The sequence below is a fragment of the Neopsephotus bourkii genome, unplaced genomic scaffold, assembly GCF_033783945.1.
Source record: "Neopsephotus bourkii isolate Nb327-2 ecotype Australia unplaced genomic scaffold, CSIRO-AGI_Nbou_v1 NB_334, whole genome shotgun sequence".
Lineage (NCBI taxonomy): Eukaryota > Metazoa > Chordata > Aves > Psittaciformes > Psittacidae > Neopsephotus > Neopsephotus bourkii.
This window is the reverse complement of record NW_026900840.1, coordinates 80071-104086: the sequence shown is the minus strand read 5'-3', so window position 1 is coordinate 104086 and position 24016 is coordinate 80071. Positions and strand designations below refer to the sequence as shown.

Here is a 24016-nt window from a genome sequence, read left to right as displayed (position 1 = left end):
AAATGCACTTACGCAAGAGATGAAGTATCCTGTGGGAAAATAAATGGGCTTCTAATAGAAACACAGCTCACCTCCCTTCTTCCTTCCTCAAAAGGGGGAAAAGTAGCATGTTAGGAGAGCTTGCAAAGCTTGTTAATTAGACTCTATTACAGGTTCCTCATAGATGAGAGTCCAGCTTCACAGCCATTCTGTACATACACCTATAAGTTGTCATTTCTCCCATAGCCCTGTAGTTGAGCGCTTTATCTTCCATGGGAGCTATAACAAATCTTTTGTTCATGAGAGCCAAAAATGCTGAGGGGGTGGAAGGGGAAAGACAGCCTATAGCAGACAATTCTTTGGCAATCTGCATGTGAGGAAAGATTTGTTTTCGGTTCCCCATGCACACGGTTTCTTTATATTTTATTAACTGGTGTAATTAAATTGTTTATAATTTTTTTTCCCCTTTCTCTCTTTTTTTTTTTTTTTTTTTCCCCCAGCATGATACATAAAGGAGGCCAGATGAGTGTAATGGTATTTGTCTTGTCTGTACACTGGCATTTCTGGTCTTTGCAAAGCTTATCATCCTTGTTGTTGCTAGAGAATGATTTAGGAGATTATTGGGGTTTTGCTGAGGTTCAGGCTCCTTTCCAGTGCAGGTTATAAGAGCTGTTGTGCAAGTTAAACACTTTCTCCAAAGTTTGAGTAGGTGTAGCAGAAATAAAGTGATATGCTTCTCTCAGAGCAACCTAAAATAATGCCTTTGTTTTGATTGTTCAAAACTTGTCCTTTTAATTCCCATTTTACAAATACTCCATTCAACCCAGGAAAAAAGCGCAGAAATCATCACTTAAGCCAAGGAGTGAAAAAGCTTTTGCAATTTTTTTTTTCTTTTTTCTTTTGCATGCTAAAGAATTAAGTAAAATGCCGCAAGTCCATTCTTCTTGAGATGAAAAGCAGACCTTTGAATGAAACCCCTCGTTCACACACCTGAAAGCAGTCAGGCATCTGATATGACTTCAGAATGACTGCTTAATTAGATTTAGAGTCATTTAATTAGACGTAATGGTATTTTAACAGCCTACAGAATTACCCCATCCAGATTACACACTGGAGGTGTGTGCTCTGTGGGAAATGTATTTGCGTGTATGCAGTGTATGGGATTTTTGGAAGAAATGTACTTATGTTTGTCTTAAATGGCTGTCAGATAAATATGGGGTTGAACTAAATGACATGTTTACTTAGCACTAATTGCTGTTCCTGAATGTTACTTAGCATTGTACTTTGTGGAAGCATTCATATATATTCTACTAAGAGTGTACTGCGTAGTTGCATTTTAAAGCTCATAGTAGAGTGACCATGTAGAACATAGCAATGTGTCTCATAGTAACAATGTGCCTTTCTTTTATGAGAAAAGTGAATCTCACTTTACTTACCAAGCTGTTTCTAGGGAGTGATGTGAAACATCAGTGACCCTGCATAACCTATTTGAATTTATGCTCCAGTCCTCATTTCAGTTATTTATTTATCTGGCTAGACTTGTAATTATTTTTTTCTCCTTTTTTTCTAGAGTGGAGGGAGGAAGTTTATACAGCTGAACATCCTCTACTTTAAACTGTTGCTTCAGAAGGAATTTGTATAGTAGCTAAAACTTGCAAATGAGAGTGACTGGCTATTCCAGTGACCATACTCCAAAAGTAGAAATTTTAACATTGTTTATAGATGCTTTTGCCCAGTTCAGATGTATGTTGCCCTCCCATTAAGCTTTTTGTGCTCTAGCAAAAAGCACATTGCCATGCTACGTGCTGTTCACCATTACTTTTGTCTTGAATGGGCAATACGTGTTATATTGAAGCCAGTAAGAAACTCTGGCTAGGCACTGTGTCCCTCTTCCTATGTGAGAGTTTGCAGCTTGTCTGTAATGTTAGTTGCATATGTTTGTGCAACTGCTGCTTTTCTTCACGTGAAAAGGAAGAAGGTGAAACATGCCAAATTAAAAGAAGCTGTGACTCCCAAGAATACACATAGAGTTTCCTACATTGAAAAGTATAAAACAATTCTTCCACTGAAAACCTGTTCTTGCTCAGATGGTTCTATCTGCTGTGTTGCATTGAACTGTCCCGTATGTGTCATGCATGATTTAAGTATAATTTTGAATTTAATGGTTAGACTTGTACATACAATAGTGATGGTATTTCTGCTACCCAGCACAACCCACAGTTGTAGGACAGCAAAGTTTTAATTAATGACTCTGCATACTTATTTCTGCTTTTCCCACTTTACAAAAGAGCTGCCCTGATGATAATGTTAAAATAGGCAGTGGGCAGAGAAAGCTGCTTCATGTCTGAACATGTCAGTCATGTAATTATGTCGAGAGATAGCTAGTATAGCATGGTACACACTTGAGTTTTTGGTAAAGATTTGCTCTGTTCTGTGATCTGACTTAGGCTTGCTTTTAAGTTTGGAGAAACAGAAAGTTTCCCTTAGCTATCTGTTAATCTTTTTTAGAGCTTGAGGACTAAATCAGCAAAGGGTGATATAGGTATGCAAATTCAATTCAGACTTGGCTGCCAGTGAAGTGAATGGTATCAAGTTGGAATCTTATTTTTCTTTCTTTTTCCGTTTAGATATTGAAGAAGGATAAAAAGCTGCTCAACATTTTGGAAAGTTGAATGTGGTCAGCATGAAGAGCTTAAAAGCAAAGTTCAGGAAGAGTGACGTAAGTATTTCTGCTCAGCTTGACTGCTGGTTTCCACGCTGGAAACAAGTTCTTCACTCCCACCTTGATAAGGTTGTAGATTAATGAATTACAGAGAAGAAACTTTTCCAAGGACAAAGGCAACAGTATGGAGTAGCTGTTTCTATTCAGAGAGCGATTTTCAGCTATGCAAGCTAATAGTATTTCACTACCTTGCTCTCTGTAACTGAATTATGCACATGTATGGGGTCTGCAAATCTTCTGTTAGATTGTGCTGGTGCCCAGATTTAAACTTTGTTCCAGGCATAGGGTTAAGCTTAGTATGGACTTTACTACGTAATTATATATTTATTTGAGCATAATACCATTCTTATCAGTGTGGTGCTTGGGCACTTAGTGAAATGTCTCCTCAGCCTGTGGCAGGGTTTCTTTGTCAGCAAGAATACAGGAACCAGCTGTGCAATTAGGGCAGCTGTGGCTTATCTGTTCTAGTGCAACAGGAGAGGTGGATATGAGGCTTGAGGAGTGAGGACATAAATATGGAGGTCCTACAGGACCCTTCAGAGCTGCATTTAGAGAGACATTACATTGCACATCATATATTGCCTCTTGCTATAATAGTATCAGTGGAGACCCAAGCTTCACCTTGCATAGTAAGTATCCTTCCCTTGGAATAGCAGAGCTGCTGTAGTCCAGTCCTGTTCTTATCTTTCTTTTCCTACCATTACCCATTCCAGCTTTTTGTCATGCACTCATATCTAATGCTTATTTGATAGTGCAGTGAGCAATCGGTGAAAATAGGTGACTGGTTACCTAGCTTTCCAGAGTTTGTGTGGGGTTTGTAATGAGTCTCATGATCTGTGTGAAAAAATTAGTGTTCCCTCCTTCATCCTAAATTTGTGTGCTGCTTTGAAAAGAAGAGATGTATTGTTTGTTATGGCCAGATTCACATAGGATCCTAGAGTACCCGTCTTTGGTGAACATGCTTTAGGTTTGAAAATGGAGCTTATTCAGATGTTTTGACATTCAGGAATAAAATTACACTTTGTAGTACAGGCTGTGCTTTCATGTACAGATGGTGTCATGGCACACCATTAGGGTGGGGTCTTCAGCTGTCTTGTGATGTACTTCAGTAGCTGTGAAGAAGGTAGAGATGTTGTTGAGCTGTAATCTGCAGATATTCTGGTTACTGCTTAGAAAAGTCTTCTGAGCTACAGGTTAGCATTTGGTGCAGCTGCTGTATTCGCTTCCTAGCAGCAGCACTCATTCAGTTTAGCAAGAGCCCTTTCTAAAAAGATTACCTCTATAAATGAGCTAAACATGTCAGCCAACCTTCGGGAGCAGTGGGAAATGCTTTTAACTACTTAAGCAGTGTTTGGCTTTTGTTAGTCATCACACTGAATCACCCATCAGCACAGTCTCTTGTGCCACTTCACAACAAATAAAAAATAATGTCACAAGTCTCTGGTGTCTCATTTAACTGAATATGCAATTTGGTTTAGAACTGCTAGAATTCTGTGGTCTAACCTTGTTGCTCCTGTTGCAACGAGTAGCAGCAATTGCTGTTTTGGGTTCACCTACACCAGTAAAACTTTTTATAGGCATCTGCTTGAGTAATGAGAACGGTCCCTTGGCTAATACGTGAACACACTTGGTGTTATGGAAGTTAGGTGTGCCTGTGTGTTAGGATGACTTCATTCACGCTTTTATGGTAGTTGGCTGGGCTGCTACTCTAGAGCAAAGGCTAAGTGACATGTGTGATGCAACTAGATCTTGCTGTAGCTAGTCCACCCACTATTATAAATTGCACTGGTTCACTTATTCCTTACCTACTTATCCTTGATAACTCATGCCTCTCCCCAAAACCAAGTGGAGTCTGAAAGTAATTGCTGTTTTGATACTACTGCTAACTACTGCTGTCTACTGGCTGGAGACAAAGTCGACCACAAAGGATTTTTCATATACCTAAAATTTAGATATGCAGCATTAAGAGCACAGCAGTCTAAATCCGTGACAGTCTTGTTTCCTCAGTTTTGAAGCCAAACCTTAAGGGCATAATTCAAAACAGCCATCAGGAACTGTTCCGTACTTTGTGCAAGATAAGCAAGGAAAATTATCTTTAAGTTTTCAGAAGCTGCCCTTAGCTATAGTTCATGAGGAGGAGGAAGAGGGGGTGGTTTTAATTGGAATTAGTTGTATTTGTATCTAAATTTATAAGGCTTTTTGACTGGGGATAAGTGTAAAGTCAGCAGGGATGGAGGGCCTCTTTTTCTCATCCCACCTCAATTGTGTTTCTGGAGGAAACCTTTTATGTCTTATTTTATAGAACTGAAAGTGTCTTGGGGAAGGGAACAGCCCCTTTCTCTTTAAGCTCATTAGTAGCCTAAAGAAATAGGAAGAAGTGAGGAGTAGGAATAAGTCTTCAAGGTGTGCATGAGGAAAAGGAATTACACTAACACTTCTCCAGCAGTAAGGCTGTTAACATAAAAACTGTATGCCAGAATGTAGGAAACTTCACTGTTATGTTAAAGGTCTCTAGGCTGTTCTGGAGTGGATGAATTGAAAGTGCGCACAACTGCTGTTATTCATGAGTATGTCTCTATGGCCTTGCTGTAGGGCTTTGCTTTGGTGCTGTAGCTACACCAGTCTTGCAGCTTGCAAAAGAGATGTCACTGCTCCCTCTTCTTTCTTTCATCTCTGGCTTTCTGGTTTGGTGGGTATCTGATCCTGAAGTGAGCCAGCTTAGGAACATAAAGTGATGGAAACTTAACTGTGTGGGGTGAGTTTTAGCTAGTTAACTCTGCTCTGTCTGACTGTAGAGTCAGTCTTGAGAGGAATGGTGAGAGGAGCAGCAGCTGTTGTTTGGCTAAGCTGCATTGTCAAATTGCACCCAGAGATTACTGGCCTAAAGCACAGTGGTGGGTATGCCAGCCAAGTAGCTGCAGGAAGATCCAAGTAAATAAAGCTGCTAATTGTTATATTTAGCAGAATTGATATAGTCAAAAGCTGAGAGATGGGAGTGTGATTTTTCTTAGATGGGAGACTGACCCCTCACTTCATGCTTTTGCTGCTGAGCTCATCTGATTCTCTGTGTGTGCAGACAGCTCCACTGACTTTTTCCTTGACACACTCAATCACTGTAAAAACCTTCCTGGGAGTGACTGTTGCCATGTGAACATGTGTATTTGAGTGGAGGAATGAGATTTACCACTCTTTTCACAAATGAGTATTGTCAAAGCGTGCTGTGTAGTTCCAGGAGGATGCTTGTGCAATAGAAATCTGTGGACAGGATGCCTAGGAGGGAGCAAATGCGGAGACTGGAAGCTTAAGTAGTAGATGTGCAGACTTCAAGAGTCTGTAGGCAGAACAACAGGAATTGCACTTAGGTCTTGACAGAGCAGCTGGAGGTCTTGACAGAGCAACTAGTCCTGAGAAGCTGTATTTTCTCCGCTCTTCCCTCACCTCTTGTTCCTCATTATCAAACCCAAATCCGACTGTTAGTAACACCTAAAAACTGACAACCTAAAAGGATGGCCGTGTTAATTGTTGAAAAGACTATGTTACCTGTAATGCTGGGAAAAGTTCGTGTGGTAGTATCAGGAACTCTCACTTCAGAGCTTAAATTTGTTTATAGGCTTTGTAATTTATTCACACCATAGAGAATGAATGCCTCTACCCAGTAAAACAGAAGTTTTTCGCTGTTTCTGCTTGGAAAAGCAGAGTTTGAAATAATCCAATTAAAAGAAAGCCAGTGCTACTGATGTCTTACTAATAATTTGAGATGGAATTGTTTTCTAAAGTAACTAGTCAGTTTGTGGACTGACTTCAAAAGCATCAACAATCTTAAGCAGATGAGGGCAGAGTGGTTTTTCAATTGTAAGCCTGTCTAAACATGTTTTGTCTGCTTCTTAAATATGTCAAGATGCTCATGAACATTTTTAGGCACTTACATTTAAATACCTAGCTCTTTGGTACTACAATGTAGGAAAAGAGGGAATCTGTTTAGGTAGACTTGTTTTTAACTATGTTATTGGTTGCTGTAGGAAAGGCATATTGTGTGAATGCTGTAATGGGTTGGATTATTTTCATTCTCTGGCTTACATCTGTAGGCGAAACCTGAAAATTTTTAGGACCATTTTCTGTGAGTGTTGAAGATCAGCTGAAAAACACGCCTTGCAATTTGACAAGAGACCAGTTTTCTTCTAACTGCTAGCTTGTTGACTGGACAATATGAAGTTTAGAATTGGGATTTGTTTCCAAATATCTTCAATGCTAAATAATTAAAATAATGGAGTGTCTTTTAAATTTGAAAATTGACAGTGTAGTTCTTCAGAAAAAATAGCTGTTGTCAGAAGCAGAGCCAAGAAAGACTGGGATTTCCTAATGATAATTGCCAGCTCTTAACTTCTGGTATTTCTGGAAATGCCTATTTGTTATATTGTCATGTGGGAGCTGAAAAGTTTGCAGTTCTTATGAAAATGCCTGCTTTTTAGCCTGTGGTCTAGTCATTGTTCAATAAATCTCAAAGTGATGAGGCAGTTAGGTATGTTGTAGTGTAAAATCTCAGTCTTAATCTACACACTATGCTAATTAAAGCTTGGCACTTCTTTTTAATGCTCAGTGTTCTAAGTAGTAGGCTCCCATTCAACAGTTTTTAAAGTATAAAAAGCTACGTGGGGGTCTGGAATGGAAAGATTGCTGGGATACATTCCATTGAAATTGCTGTGTTTCATGTGCTCTGCACTAAATGTGTGGGAGAACAAAACTTGGGTGGGGCAACTTCAAAAATAATAAAGCAGGATCTCCTTTAAAGAGCCCTTATATTCTTTTATCCACTGAAAGCTACAATTAACCTAAAAAGGAGTATGGGACTGTTGAAACATCCACTGTTTACTCTGTGTACATGTGCTACTTTCTTTCAGGATAATTATGGAAAAAAAAGAATCCAAAACAAAACAAAAAAACAGTGCATATGCAGTGTTCAGTCTGCCTAAAAAGTTAAATAGCAATGTTGTCTGACTTCTTCACCCAGTTATTTAGAAAATTAACTATTGAAACTTGCGTTTATTTAGGTGTCCTGCTTTTATTGAGTGTTGAATTAAATCAGCTTGAAACACAGCATGATTGTAGCTTTCCCTCAGTTTACTGTGTTCTTCAGTAATAATTTTTGATTCCTCTATACAATGTGTATGTTAAGACTTGATCTTTGGAATGTTCTCAATCCAACTCTTCTTGGGAAAGGAGGATTTATCCTTCTTTTCCTCTTGAAACAACTTTTATGGCCCTCCTTTCCTCCTTTCCTCCTTTCCTCCTTTCCTCCTTTCCTCCTTTCCTCCTTTCCTCCTTTCCTCCTTTCCTCCTTTCCTCCTTTCCCTCTTTCCTCCTTTCCTCCTTTCCCTCTCCCTCTCTCCTTCTCCCTCTCCCTCTCCCTCTCCCTCTCCCTCTTCCTCCTTTCCTCCTTTCCTCCTTTCCTCCTTTCCTCCTTTCCTCCTTTCCTCCTTTCCTCCTTTCCTCCTTTCCTCCTTTCCTCCCAGGTTCTACCTTGCACGTCATTTTCTGTTCCAAAGCTATTTGGCTTCATGCCTTCAGTTTTGGACAGCACAAGGCTCTGTTTTAATCAGCTAGCTCTCCCAGCCAAAGCTTAAATGCTTTGTGGAGAAAGAAGAAACATGTTCTGAGTCTCTCCAGAAGGAAATGAGAGATCTGGTTACCTGGTATGTGGAAAAGGCCCAGGTACTCAGTGACTTTTTTTGTCTCTGTCTTCACCCACAAGAGCTCCAGCCACACTGCCCAAGCTGTAGAACACAAAGGCAGGGACTGGAATAATGAAGAACATCCTGCTGCAGGAGAAGATCTAGTTGAAGGAATCTTAGATGATCTTGAACCTGATCTTCTCCTGCAGGAGGAGGTTCTTCATTCTCCCAGTCCCTGCCTCATGGCTCTTGCCTGCTGGCCAATTGTCTCTGAATGGGGAAGTACATAGTGTCTGAGGCTAGATGACTTTAAGGTATTCTAGAAATAACCTGCAACATCTCCAAATGGTTGGGACAGAAAGGGAAGGAAAGAGGTTAAATGACAACTGTGATGTGTTGTTTGGAATTGTAGTAGATGAACCTGGGTTGGAACTGGCTTACTTTGAATAAACATAGTGAAGAATCCTAAAACAGGATTATAGTCTGGAGTATAGCAGAGAACATCTTGGTTGTGTTCCCAGCCAGTCTTTTGCAGTCTACTAAAATCTCATCATCAGTAATAAATTCATGATCTTTTTAGTGCTAGTCCCATGTCTGTTAAGTGTGCCGTATTCATCAACAGATTGGGTTGATCATGGACAGTTGCAATCCTAATCAACCAGTCTTACAGTCTAGTTGTATAGTATATGCAACACTATTAAACGCTGTGTTTGAAGCAGAAGGTGCTTTGGGGATCACAAAATCAACTAGGTTGGAAAAGACCTTTCAGATCATCAAGTCCAACCTGTACTCCAGGACTGCCAAGTGCACTACTAAACGATGTCACTACAGGCTTCACCTGCATGGTTTCTCAGGACAACCTGCAGGGCTGACCTCACTCACCCACTTGCAGTTTCTCTGTCCTGTGGGTAGCACAATGGTGTTCATCCAGGCTTTGCTTTCCACGCCTGTGTTTGTCCCAGAACCACTGCCCTAAGGAAATCTCAGACAGCTGCTGCACTGCTTTCCTTTTGACTGCCACCTCCACCCATGCTTGTGCTCCAAATTAGGTGAGGAATAATATCTCCCATTATTATTAGCCCTACAGTCATATTCTTACCAACGCAGAATGACATAGGGCTAATGATTCTTCACTAAGTATAGGTTGGTGAAGTGTCTCGTTTTCCCAGGTGCTGCCTGCCCAGACCCGTCATCTTTGTCATCCCAGACTTCTTGCTTGCTCACCCTCTAGAGCTGGAGGCAAGATTGGAGGCTGTGCAAAAGGAAGCATTGATTAGTCACTGGTTGGCCACAAACACAAGTCTGCCCTGGCAGCCAGAGTGGTGCCTGGCAAGCTGAACACTTTACATCTGTGTTCTGATCATGCAAAGATGGCAGGTTTGGCTATCCTCATGTGATCCCTCATTAAAAGGAACATATGTAAAGCACTTGCAAAGATGCAGAGGAACCCTCTCATTACAGAATTTTTAAAATGGGATTAAGCCCTGTAGTGTTACAGGCAGCAGTATACAAAATTGTAGTAGTTAAGTGCAGGAGAACCATAATGTGAAGCTAGCCAGTTTGTTGACAGTTCGTTACTTAATCAAATACCAAAATTAAGCAGCATGAAGTGGGGGTGGGTAGGAAGAAAAAAGGCAAATTGGCATATACAAACTAGAAAAAATTTAGTATTTTTAAATATTTTGGTAACAAGAAAGGAATCTTTATTGTGTAGAAACATGTTTTTTGTGTCCCTTTAAACAAAGCACAAAAGTTCAAAGGCCTGAGTTTGGAACAGTTGGAAAAAAGCAATTGTAATTTTTTCATTTATTTGTTTATCTTTAGTAAGATTTAAATGCAAAGTAAAATAAATTGCAAATATGATGAATGAGCAGTCTATGTGTTCTTACTGTGGTACACTATGTTCGCTCTTCCTTTTTGGCACTACTTGTGCCTAATCTGATTTAAAAAAAGTTAAAAATTAAAAATAAAAGTCTGTCCAGCTGTCAAAGTTCTCAGTTAAAACTCATGTAAAGGAGAGGATTTAATGAATGGTCCAGTCTTTGTGTTTGAAGACTCTTGTCTTGTGTTTATTAAGAAAAAGTACAATTTGCTGTGAATAGGTGCCGTAGTATTATCTAAATAATGTAACATCCATACATTTTATTTTATTGCAGATTTGAGCCTTTTCATCCTATGCTTTTATTTTGGGAGCCTATGAATGATATCTGCTGAGTAGACAGCGAATGTTAAGGAGCTAATGAAGCTGAAACAGATGTATTATTTGTCTTATTCCAGCAATATTTTCTAGTCCTATTCTTCAGGTAAATGCCCAGCATTAGGAACATGTCAAGACCTTTTCTGCTCCCTTGCTTGCCACACTTGGATCTCCTTGAGGTTCATGCTGTGCATATTCTGAAGGTCTGTGAAGCTTAAGCGGAGAGGAGAATGAGGGTATCGGTGGCCGTTCTTCCCAGGAAATACAATGTGGTGTTCAGGGAAAGCTGTCAAAGGTCAAGTTGCTGAAGCACTGAGTGGAGCAGGCAGATGGAAGGAATGAGGCTGAAGAGGCCTTTCTTTTGTAGTTGTACGAGAGAGTAGTTCTATTCATTTTGACACAGCTGTGAGAAGGTGCTTTTGGTTGGCTGATGGCAGGTTTGTGGGCCAATATGAAGTTGATGGGTGATGTTCAGGCTTGACCGCTTTGTATTAGCTACAGTTATTAAGGGAGTGTTTAAAAACTGCAGGTCTGTGTGGAGAAAGACACTATGCTGGCATGAATAGAAGGCTGAAAGCTAACCAAGTTTTTTGCTAGTGAAAAAAAGCTCTAATACCACAGTGTCTATCTCACTGTTAGGACAGTTTTTATACTATAGCTCAGTGGTACAAGTGTTTTACAACCTGCTCAAGTTTTGTTAATAGATGATATGACTCTAATGAACTTTTGAAATATTAGACTTTTAAATGTATCACTTCATTGGGAATTGATGCAAGGCTAATGCCTATAAATATAGTCATTCATACTTGACTGTAATTTGCTTGTGTAGATAGTCAAGACCTGACTTGCAAGGCTCCTAGCAACCTGCTATAGTTGACCCTCCTTTGAGCAGGGGAGATGGACTAGACTGTTTTCCAAACCTGACCATTCTGTGATGCTGTGTAAAGATTAATAACACATATGTAGGAAGCTTGCAGTCATGTTGAAAGGTACAAAGCACTCTTGATAAATTAGAGGTATCTTATTCTAGGCTCTTGGCTGTCTGAAAACCTTGAGGCTTAGCTACAGGGAAAGCTGTGGTGTCCTTGCCCACATGCTAGTAGTATAGCTGCCTGGACTTGTGAGGTTATTCTGACATGTGAAAAACTACTTAATGAGCTATTTTTGCTATTTCTAGACCTAAACTATCTACAAGTAGCTGCAGCCTTAAGCTTATAAAAAATACTCGTAACTTCGTGTTGGCAAAAGTTGGTGTGGTCAAATGTCTTAACTACAGCTGCATGATGTCTTTGCCTCTGACTTGCAGCTTGTATTCACAGGTACTGTACCACAGTACTCTTCTTTTGTTGTATTTTTTTCTTTTATGTAGGCTTCTTACTTCACCTTGAAGCATTTTGAGGTAAGATCCTCTATCAATGTTCTTCTGGTGTAATGCCTAACATTAGTTCTACTTTATGCTATTTGGATTTTGAGAGGTCACATAGTACAACCAGCAAAACATAATCTGAAACTCAGTTTACTGCTCTACAGCTGTCTGAGGTGTCTCATTCCCCAGATATGCTACATGTGAGTATCTCAGATGAAATTTACAGCTAACTGTCCAGAACATTTGCATAGATTCAATGATGATGATAGAGGCAAAGGTGTTTTAATAACTTTGCAAGTCATGTGGTTACCAATGCATATGTATGTGTCTGACATGCCTGTACCACTCTGTTCATGGCTGCATACTTCTTTTCTTTCATCTTTGCTTCTTTGCTGTGCGTGGTGGAAACCTCTTAGGAATCTTGTAAACTTGGGTAACCTGTCTGCTTATCCAGAGACTGAAACAGTGCTCTTTGAAGTCAGAAGAAAGACTTAAGTCTGCCTGACTGAGCTTTGAATCAAGAACCAAAACCAAAATGCTGGCTCTATGGAAGCATATGGTGAAGCTCCAGTGAGGCATGGATTTCACCTGAATTTATCACAGAAATACATGTGGCTATTGAGTGTGCTCATATTGGCAGGTTATTTAGCAGTGGCTTTTTTTAGGATCTAGAGTGTGTTGGGGTTTTGTTGTGTTTCCTCCCCCCACCCTTTATTTTAGCTTGGGGGTGTGTGATTGCTTATGATATGACGTGATCCTGTTCAATAGGAACAGTGGCAATCCCTCAGTGGCCTTGCCCTTTTGCTGTGTATTTCAGGTGTAGAATTTATAAAGGTACAGGGAAGCCTAAGTGAAATGCAACATTTGAGATGTAAGTGAACTTGGCTACCTTTTAGGAAGTGTGAGCTTGTGGAGTGTTAATCACTGCACTGCTTGTGAGTGGTTTTATTGCACACTGGAGTTGCAGAAGGATTGCTGCATTTTGAAAATACAGGAATCTGTATCATGCATAAGAACCATTAAGGAAAGCTATATGGTAGGTCAGCAAGGGGAAGCTAGTGCACTGTCAGATTCGTATCTTCACTTGCTTTGCCTTTGTTGCTTCTTGTCTATATGCACAAAATGGAGAAAGACTGTAGTAATGCAGCCAGATTTGAAATGAAAACCTGTATACAGTCATTTTATGGAGATGACAGGATTTGGTTGAGGGCAGTGACTTGTGAATACAGGTATAGAAACTGTAAATCTGCACTTGATTTGGAGGTTGATTCTTAAAGGCCTTTGTAATATCATAGCATGGTTTGGGTTGGAAAGGACCTGCAAAGGTCATCATGTCCAGCTCCCCTGCAGTGAGCAGGGCTGTGATAAGGCCTACCCAGAGCCTTCTCTTCTCCAGGCTGAACAACTCCAGCTGTCTCAGCCTGTCTTCATAGGAAAGTTGCTCTGATCATCTTCAAGACCTCCTCTGGAACCGCTCCAACAGGTTCATGTCCTTATGTTGGGGGGCCCTGGGCTGGACACAGGGCTGCAGGTGGGGCGTCGTGAGAGCAGAATAGAGGAGCAGCATCACTTCCCCAGACCTGCTGGTCACGGTGCTGTTGATGCAGCCCAGGATACAATTGGCTTTCAGGACTTCAAGTGCACATTGCCAGTTCATGTCCATCTTTTCATCCACCAACACTCCCAAGTCAGTCTCTGTAGGGCTGCTCTCAGTCCCTTCATCTCCCAGGCTGTATTGATACCAGGGATTCCCTTGACCGAGGAGGTTTACATGTGCCCCCTTCTTGAGCTTGTGCAGGTCCCTCTGGATGGCATCCCATCCCTCAGGCATGCCAACTGCACCACTCAGCTTGGTGTCACCTGCAAATTTGCAGAGGGTGCACTGAATCCCACTCTCTATTTCATTGATGAAGATGTGCACACGCTCTGGGGACACTACTTCCACTGATCTCCATCTGGACATTGAGCTGGTGACCAGAAGTCTTTAAGTGTGACCTTCCAGCCAATTCCTTATTCACCAAATAGCCCACCAAATCCATCTCTCTCCAATTTAGAGACATAATATTGTGGGGAACCATGTGTTGACCATGTTACTTCTATGTGTTTACTGAGGAGGAAGCGGGACACTTTAATTCTGGCTAAGGGAACCTGAACACTGTTTCATGTGCTTAGGCTTTCTGTAGTTGCTCGAGAAAGACTGCAAGTTCCACCTACCTTGGAGTGTCTTAACTGCATTTGCTGGTATGATAATAGCATACTTACAGGTGGGATTTTGTGGATGCCTTTTTGCCCACCCACTTATGTTTCTGTCTTCTCTTAGTACAGACATCTGTTGCTGTATTTGTCTCACAGCTGTCTCCCATCATGTCTGTCAAGGTGTGATAAGTACAACAGTGGGCGTGCATCCTCACGCTTAATTTAGGTGTTGCAAACAGTGTGTGAGATGCTGTATGGCAAGAAGCTGCCCTAGGCTTTGCATTGGGCAGCAGGTTTGTTTTTTTTTTTTCCAGGAGTGAATACCACTTCTTAATGCATATGTTGTTTGCTTGTAAACTTGAAGTTGCACAGGGTGTTTGGGTTTTGTTGTTTGTAGTGTAGGTTCCTTGTTTGCAAGCCAGGTCTCGCTTCGGCTGGATTGCTCTACTGGTTATTTAGCATGTTGTGCTCTCAAGAGGAAGGTTGTGTTATCCATGTGTTTGTGCACACCATCAGCTGAGATTAATGTCACAGCAAAAAATTCCTGAAAATTTCCTGTTGTGGTGCATTGCAGTTATCTCCATTTACTCCGATGATGGTAAGATGCAGATGAAGGCTAGATTTTTTTTTATGTTTATGAGTAATGTTGCTTTCCTTAGAGGATTATTTGAGGGAGAAAGTCATTTTTTATTATATATTGCTTGCTAAACTCTGATATAGTGAATGGGACATAGCAGTGTGAGCAGTGTGTGGAGAAATGGCTACAGGTAAGTTTCTTCAGGCCTCTCTATCAGTTTCAGTTGTATAGACTAGGACTTTCGGATAGCGTATGATGTGTTTTTTCTCATTTTTAAATGTGGATGCTTGCTCAGTCATTAAACATTAGGTGGTAAACACCAACTTTTATTATTTTTTTCTTTTAACTTAGGCTAGATGGGGGAACATGGGACTATCCTCTGGCCATAGAATCTTGTTTCCAGGCTCTTCTTTTTCATTAAATCACTGCACAGTTTTGCGCAAGTGAGCAGTAAGGGCTGAATTTTCAGTCTGTAGAGTACATAGTATCTACTTTGTGTAGCTATGCAGTGTTATCCAAGGGAAGGCACCAAGTCCAATCTGAGATTTTCTGATACGAAATGGAAGAACATTAAGTGTTCTTCAGGGACCAGGAAGGGGAGTTTAGTACGTTAACATGTAGCCAAGGGTACTTGGCATTTTTTAGTGTTTTCCTTCTGGTAGCATAAGAATGTAGTTGTTCTGCCACGGTGTGTTTTTCACAGTCCCTACAAGGGAGTTTCCATGACTGGAATTTAGGTTTATAATTTTTTAATTCCCCCTCCCCCCCCCCCAATGTATCCTGGTAAATTTAGATTAAGGTCCAGTCACTGTGATTTATTATCAGAATACTAAATTGCCTGTTTCTGCAGTGATGTCTTGGGTTGTGTCTGTTTATAAGCTAACAGAAATTATCATCTAGAAATTATATATAAATATTCCTTTCTGCTCTTCTGCAGTGGCAGTTCTTGCACTCTTTCCCTTCTCCTGTCTCCTGCTTAAAGCTCACAGGTTTAATGAATGTATTCAAAGCAGAATTTTCATTTTCTTAGATTTACGTTTCTGGTTTTAACATGAATAGTTTTCCTGATTTTCTTCATTGGTCTGCGATTACCTGTACAGTGCTTAGTAGCTTCAGCTTTGTAAATGTAGGATTGTTTTGACTTTCTGTACATACAGCAAACACAATTACAAAATTACATCATTTGACTTAATAAAAACAATTATTTTTAAGTAGCTTGTACATGCACTGGAGGTGGCTGTAAACAAACAGTACAGTCTCATTTAGAGAGAGGGGAATGGATACTGTAAATCTTGCCACTGGAATTGACTTAATCTCCTAGTTAAACAGCATGAGAACTCCCAAGCTAATGCAGTAAAGGAAGAGAAGTGTTAGAAGTGAAAGAACCTTCATCTCTAATACAAGCTTCTTCAGTCTTTTGCAGGGGCTTGTTATCCCACTTTCACATCTTTAAAGTAAGGGAGAGGTATGTAAGAATATTTATATGGGGTAATTGTGGTGGATAGAAGAATACTTCTGCTGTGTTCGCATACTGTGGGAACATGGAGGCTGTGTAAATTCTCTTAAGGAGAGACAAGCAGCTTTTACCATGCCCAGATTAACTTCATTCTCAGCTCTGCATAGCTGGAGACTCCTCAGACTGTTCTGACCTTGGTATGTCTGCTGGCTGTTGCTGTAAACTTCTGTCTCTTGAGTTTCCTGCTGTTTAAAATCCATGGGTAGTTAGCTGAGGTGCTGCTGTTGCACACTGCTGGAGATCTGACCATCCTTGCTGGGCACTTGAGTTTGTCCCAGGTTTGCGTAATAGGACTTGGATGTGGTTTGCATGGATGCTTCCATCAGTAAGATTCAGAGGAATTATTTTTAAATATGGAAGCCACAAATGGCCCTGATGATAGCCTCCTTTTCCAAAAAAGGAGATAGTCTTTTCTGAAAAGTAGAGACCTATATTCCTGGTGACAAGTTGCTCAGGACCCTGTAGGACCAGATCTTTTCCTTTTTAAATAGCTCAGCTCTTTTCAGTAGGATTGCGCCCAGTTTTCATCAGTGCATGGTTACAGTCTGACCTCCTTCTCCTTTGTTTCCAGTGTGTGTGTGATTTTGGATGAATTGTCATTTTTCACACACAGCTGAAATGAATCTTCTTTTCAAATATGTTTGAGTAATCCATGGTGATTAAGCAAAATGAGTAGAAAAAAATGTGATTTTGTGATATGCCATGATTGTAATGACCCCCCCTTTGAAATAAATCAGTTGTTTGTCAGAAGACTCATGTCTGCATAAGCACAGGGCATTGCTGCAGACAGGAAGTGGCCTAGTCTGTTGACCTCGTCTCCCAGGGAAAATCAAAGCTCTTACTAAATTAAGGAAAAAAACCCCAAACAATCCAACTTGCCTTAGTGGAAGACAAAGGGAATAATATGTGTAACTTTTTTTAGTTTATGAATGTGCAATCTGATATTTAAACTGCTTTTAAAAGCTCTTTTAATGCAGCTAAAAAGAGTGAGGTCAGATGTATTTTCTTAGGGCTACATTACACTCCATAAGGGTGAACAGGAAATGGTTTAAAGGAATGCCAAGAAACTCCTATTCCCTAACCAATTCCCTTCTTTCAACCAGCTTTATTTTACATTGCATGCTTCATCTGTTGTGAGCATTTCTGGACTGAGAATAGGGGAAGGTTTCAGTGTGTTAAGTTACATCATCCAAGTTCCTTTGACTGCAATTTAAAGAAGAAAATGACTGGACTTAAAATACAACTATATACAGACCAGGTGTGGGGAAACTGAGATTTTGTTATGTACATCTCTGATCTGTTAGAAGTGGTGGGAGTGCTATCTTATTAACATTAGAAATGGTGATAGTTTAATCTCACAGGAATATTCATCATGATTTCCAATTGTTACCCCTGTTTTCAGGAATTTACAATTTAAATTTATGCAGTACAATCTCAATTTATTCACTTCATTCCATGGATTCTAATTTTTCTGTTTCTCGGTTTTTCCTCAAAGCAGCCTTTTTTTTTCTTTCCAAGTCTCCTGCTGCAAGTTGAAATAACTATAGAAAATTGAAAAAAAGAAAACAACAAACCAACCCCAAACAACTTAAATATTGCCAAAACCATGCTCTTACAAGCTTACCAAAAACAAACAAACAAACAAAAAAAACCAACAAACCCCAAACTGGGATTTCTTTGAAGTGTTTCTGTCTCCTTGTTTTGCTTGTCACCCTGAATATCCATTTAAGAAATACAAAGGAACATCTCTTAGTAGGAAAGATTAATTGGAAGTAGATATTCCAAAGAGTCATACAGGGAACAGCTTGCTTTCTGGAGGCTCAGTGACTTGTACGCAGCATGGTCTTGGACCTCCTGGTGTTCATAAGTGAGGCAAGTCCCTGTCTCTGTGGGAAAGGTTACCTGATAGAGCAAGTCGCCTCTTTCTGAAGCTCTGAGCAGATGTAACACCTGCCGTCTAGTCTAAAAGCCCATAAACCTTTTCATACCTTTTCAATGCGGCTGTTACTAGTGATGTGATGGTTGTACCTATTGACTGGTTAGTAGGGCAAATCTTGCAAGTGTTTGCTATGTTTGCCAGAGTGCTGCCACAATGAACATGTAAAGCTAAACCAGAAGTGTTCTAAATTTCTTCATAGCATGTGTGATAGTCTTGTCTCTTCATGAGTCATTTCAAACACATACACGTAAGTGTAAGTTCTAAAACTAACCTACTGCTTATCTTTAAATACCCTTAAGTAGTCACATTACACATTCTGTGCTCTTTCAAACTTGGATATCAACCCAAGACATCTAAAGTATGACAAAACTAAGTAAGTTGACTAGTAGTGTTGGTACACATTCAGGAGTTTAAACTTACTGATTTTTGGCTCCTGTCATATTCAGAAGACACAATTGTCTTCCGTAGCTTTTGAGCATAATGATTTGGCTTTCCAGGGTTCAGCAGGTCTGCTGACTGCCTAGTTTAGGTGATCTCTTACAAGTGTATTTTCAGAAGTCAGAAATGTTTGCACAACAGTAATTATTAAAGAGTGCTAGGAGTTCTGGTTATGAAATCCAACACCTATAACAATAATTAACAAATGGTTGGATGGAAGGCATATAGTATGCTAAGAATCTACAATTAGGACTGAGTGCTTGCTACATGACGTCAAAACCTTGGTTGTTAAATACTGCAATTCATTAGGCATGTGGGCAGGAGCTTACAATGAAATTAGAGGGTCTTCTCCAGTTTTTCTGAACTTGTAATTGTACACTTAATTGGATTTTTATGCAGTTAATTGTTATCAAACATGTGATTTGTTGCAGCTTTGAACTGTAAGGGGAGATTCAGAGTTATTGAACTTCTGGTGTTACATCCCTCTTTCCCCCTGCATTTCTGGTCAGTTTTCTGATTCTTCCTGGGCTGTTTTGGTAGTGGAGGATATTAAGAGAGGAGGCAGCCTACCATTTTTCTTTTTGCTTCAGGACTATGGCAAAGTTGCCTTGAGACCCTAGCTGAATCTTTAACAGTGCTTGCCTCCTGCAGAGGTGGGGAGGGCACTTCAGTCTCTCTTTGTGGGAAAAGGGTTGGGACATTTGAGATTGTCTAACACTGCTGAGCCCTGGAGAAAAGTTCTTGGTTGGAAGCAAAACAAACAAAAAACAAAACAAAGGAAAAGAAAATATGTGTATTGACATGAAGCCTGAGTTATATTTGAAATAGAAAAATAAGAGCTTGCACTGACATGAATCATCATCCATGTTCTGTTCCTTGTTTTCTCTTTAGCTGATGGTGGGTGGAGTTCTGAAGTATTTCAAGCTAAACTAACTTCAGAAGACACTAACTTGGGAGAGAGTTGCCGTTAGCCTGGGCTTCCATTGTCCTACTGCAGCTTTGAGGATGTTTTTGGCATTTCTTCATGTGGCTTTTTCACACTGCCCTTGAGACATTGTGCTTACCAATGGATCTTAGTTGTTGTTACTGCTGTAATGAAAAGCATCATTGCAAAGCTGTGTCTCCCTCCCTCTTTCCATATCCCTTTGCCATTCCCAGCAAGCTTATGGTGTATCTGTACCGCAGAAAGCTAGTATGGGGCCAGGATCTTGTAATGCTTAGTGCTGTTATTTTTATTCCCTCTTCTTGCCCTTGCAGCTTGAGAGGTTCTTCTCTTATAAAGTTTCATTTTAAAATGAAAGCCACACTTCTCTTTCACATTATACCTAAAAGAGATAGAGTGCTTGTTTGTGGAGCAGTGGGTAAACATAATTTGCACTATGCATGCTTGCTGAGCATTAATAAATTCCAATCACCCGAGCTGATGAAAGACACATTATCTGTTTCTGGCAAGAATTATGTTGCATCTAATTAGGCCCAACTTAAAACACAGCATTTCATAAGCAAAGTTAATTACAATATTCTTAGTCTTTGTTACAATAAAGCCTAATGGTGGGGAAAATCGGCAGCTGATGTTGATTTGTGTTCTCTTACTTAATGCTTAACTATGTCAGTCTTTTAGTATGTAAGCTTGCCAGACCTGCCATGCACCACAGTTGCTGGGAAGAACATAATTTCAGTTGATGGGAATGACAAGAGAGAATCTTATTTCCAGTATTGGAAAGCAGTGTAGTGTTCATGCAGTTCTGCATCTTCAGTGGCTCGATAGAGTTTTTAAGGGAGTTAACCAACTGACTTTTTATTTGCAAGATGATGGGGTGGAGCTGCTCTGGTTGGTGCTAAAAGTCCCAAACATTCTTTTTGCAGTCTTCCTATTTTATCCCCCAATTTAAATCTCCTTTCCTAATCAAAACTCTGCCTGATTTGTGTTGTAAATATTACTACATACTCTGTAAAAGTTGTAAGAAAATAGTGACCCTTTCAAGAAACATCATATGAATATTTTTCAATGTTTCTTGAGATTGGGAAGAGTCATTCTTAGATTTCTTAGGTTTCACCAGGTCCTTTGAGCAGCAGAACTAGTGAGGCCTCCTTGCATGGGTGTTTTTTGTGCTCCTTCTCCACCTTATCTCAGATCTTCCCACTCTGGCCTTCAGTGTCTGCCGTTTCTGCTCTTTCTCTGATGTATGTGTAGAGGCAACTCTCCCTCATGTCCGAAGTGCCTTCTGGGCATCAGGCAGTGTCTGCTAGGGCTGTTCCAAATTGTTAAAGCAAGTAAGTGCAGTTAGCTGTTTGGCATTTGACAGATCAAACAAAACAGCTAAGCTCATGCTGCAGCCTTTGGTGGAAGCACTGTGTTATTCTTGTCAACATAATCACTGTTTTTCATGAAACTTGCATGAGCTTATTTATCTTGGAGACTGCTTCCTAGCTTTCAGTAATCTTAGAGTAGGTGTACTGGTGTACAGTGATTGCATAAACTTCTTGTTGGGGGTGGAGTGGGGGTTGGGGAAGGAACTGACACCAAATTAAAAGCTATTTCTGAAGGAATAGTTCTGGAACAAGAACAGGACCCTCAGACCTGTATTGCTGACTTTGCTAAAACTAGCCTTGCCACAGGCTGTAGGTTTCTCTGGCACTTGGTCACGAATACCCGTAGCGCTAACAGAAAGCTACCAGCTGGGACCAGTTTTTAAAGCTGACAATTTATTTCAAGAATAGGGATGTGGTTTCTGCCTATGCTAAGTAAATGTATTAGAGGATTCAATTCAACTCTGTGAAATAGCTGGAACATTAATAGTAGTGTTGCACTGAACTTGTTTAATAAAGCTACTTTACATAGCTGTTCTGGACACTTTATTTTGGCAAGCATCTGGCTACACTTGCAATTTGAGAATAATTAAGGGTAGATTGTTTTTTATGGTGCTTTGTGCAGTGACACTTTCAACCACAACTGGAGCCCTGAAATTAGGATCACTTGAAGTCTGTGTGTATCTAACTGCACAGTTTCACATATAATAAAGAGATCTCAATCTTCTGCTACATTGCAGCCTTGTTTTTTTTCCCCTGCCTGACATTGTACATGTTTTGTTTATGTCTGCCCAAAGGGTACAGACATATTCTGTCACTGTAATTGTTTTGAAAACTGAAGTGGTACGTCTTGCATCCTATTTCTTGCTATTTTTACACTGTTGATGCGGACAACAGATGAACAGATTAGAGGGTATTTTTTCATGATCATAATCATGCGTCATTTTATGGTGTAAATTTTTCTGCTTCACCTTTCAGAGATGGTGATTATTGACTTATGTCTGAAGACCCAAGTATCTCACATTATGCATTGATCTGGATGGCTTTCAGGAATGTTGCCTGCCTGGTACCTAGTCTGTCCAGGCTGCTGCCTCCTTCAGCCTGTCAGAGCAGCAGAGGTTTTAGGGGGAAAAAAAATGTGCTGAGGTGCCTTGTTTCAGGAGACTTTGCCTTAAACTAGGCAATTACATGCAAACCTGCATTTTTGTATAGGAGATACGTACAGCCTTCTTGCTAGGTTCCTTAAGAGCTTCTTACAAGACGCTGTTACCTGAACAAGTGAACGGTCAAGATGTGGTGCTCTATTAGCAAGTCTATCAGAATGATTTCTGCATCTTAGACAAGTGAGGGATGGTCAAATCTGCAACATGAGTTTGCTCTTTTGTGAGAATGAAGTCTTTGTGGTCTTGCTTCCCGTCCCTTGGCATCCTATCCATCTTCTGAGAAGACTAGCAAGCAAGATGCTCCACTGCATGGTACTGACATTGATATTGTACAGATGTAGTGGCTTTCATAATCTTTCCTCTTAAGCACACACATGATTCAATTTTGCACAATTAAGTGCAAAAAATCTAGTGTAGATGAACCAAAACAGTTGTGGGACTAACTGCAGAAAGGTTCTGCCCTTTCTTTGTAGGGAGGCAGTGGGACTTGCAGCAAAATGCATCAAACCACAATCTGCATGGCTCTGAGGAATAGAATACATAGTTGTGATACCATCTCATTTGAGCTATACTGTTTCTACTTGTGGTGTTTCAATAGTGCAGTTGTTTTGTGAGCCTGGGATGCTCTCTGGAATGATACAGAGCATGTGACTGCCCACTGAGTCATCTGTACAGTATAAAGGCGGGAGCAGGAAAGTACATTCTAACGCAAATCTTAAAAACTTGCATTCAGTGGTAAAAACAGGACTTTGCAATGCTGCCGTTTGTAAAACACAAGCAGTCACTGACCTCTTAGTTAGAATGCCTAATGCAGGATGCTATAAAAACTTTATGGTACACAGGGTTTTTTTTCTTCATTACTGGAAGTTGGATTTGCAAGGAAAAGCTCTGGTTCCCATTTTCATCTGAAATATGAACTCTGCTTTACATTCCTGACCCGTAACAGAGCTATTCCAAAGACATGCTTTTTCTCCACCAAAGCAGTATGTGTTGAATTATAATGGCCCATCCTGCAATGCAGACATTTTAATTTTCAACAGGCATGGATGTCTGCAAGGGGGTGAAAGTTCAGGGTGAGGGGGAAGGCTAACTCAGAAAATGTGAACAGAAACATGCTCCTTTCCCAACCCTCTGATCTCTAAAGCAGTCTCACTAAAAAAGAAGAAAAAAGAAAAAACATTAAACCAGAAAGAATTTTAAAATGATTTTTATCTTGAGAAGAACTTGATGCCTGTCTGAGGTTTTGGAATGCGAGCAATGAATTAAAAGCCATCTTATGTTTGTGTACAACTTCACAGTATTTAGATGGTGGGGGAAAAAGAAACCTTTGTTTGAAGGCTAAAAATAGATCTGTAATTATGTATAATAGGCAAAGATAACTGGCTGTCTTGCTTAGCTGCTTAGCCTTGACGTTTTGGCCTAGAGTAACGGGAGCCTTCTGCAATCAGTGCTTTCCATTGAAAACACTGAAATTCTTCACGCCTTGTAAAGCATGTTGTCTGCAAGTTGTGTGCATGTTGTTGAGCTGTTTAATTTCGGCTCCTGCTGTATCTGTTGCTCACTACTCATCTGGCTCCATTCCAAGAAGATGCTGAGTTGTTTGCCAAATGGAGTATGAAGTTCTTGCTGGTGCAGTCTGGTTGCAGCTTTCTGTAGCTTAGGGATTGGGCAGCCTAAGAGGTAGCTGCTGTAGTAATAAAGGTACAAATGTACTTCTGAAAAACACTTGAGATTTGAGGGGGAAGTTGTGTGTGAGTAGCTGAAAAGCTTAGATTGTGGTGGTGGATTGACTGTGGATTGACTAGAAACATCTACTTGGCTTCCTCAAAGAAGAGGAGCATCAATTTTTTTGCAAAAGCATATCCACCTTGATACATATCTTACTAGAATAATGCTATGTGTCTTTAGAACAGTAGACATGGCATGTATTACTTCCTGTACACC

At 40.2% G+C, this 24016-nt stretch overlaps 1 protein-coding gene across 1 annotated transcript in view; it reads left to right on the top strand.

The window, feature by feature from the left end:
* Positions 1–24016, top strand: part of RAI14 (retinoic acid induced 14) — an 87712-nt gene that overhangs the window by 6869 nt on the left and 56827 nt on the right. Inside the window, exon 2 of the mRNA XM_061348026.1 lies at positions 2607–2698. Coding sequence (XP_061204010.1) covers positions 2663–2698 — 36 coding nt within the window. The 5' untranslated portion in view covers positions 2607–2662. The remainder of the gene's footprint in view (positions 1–2606; positions 2699–24016) is intronic.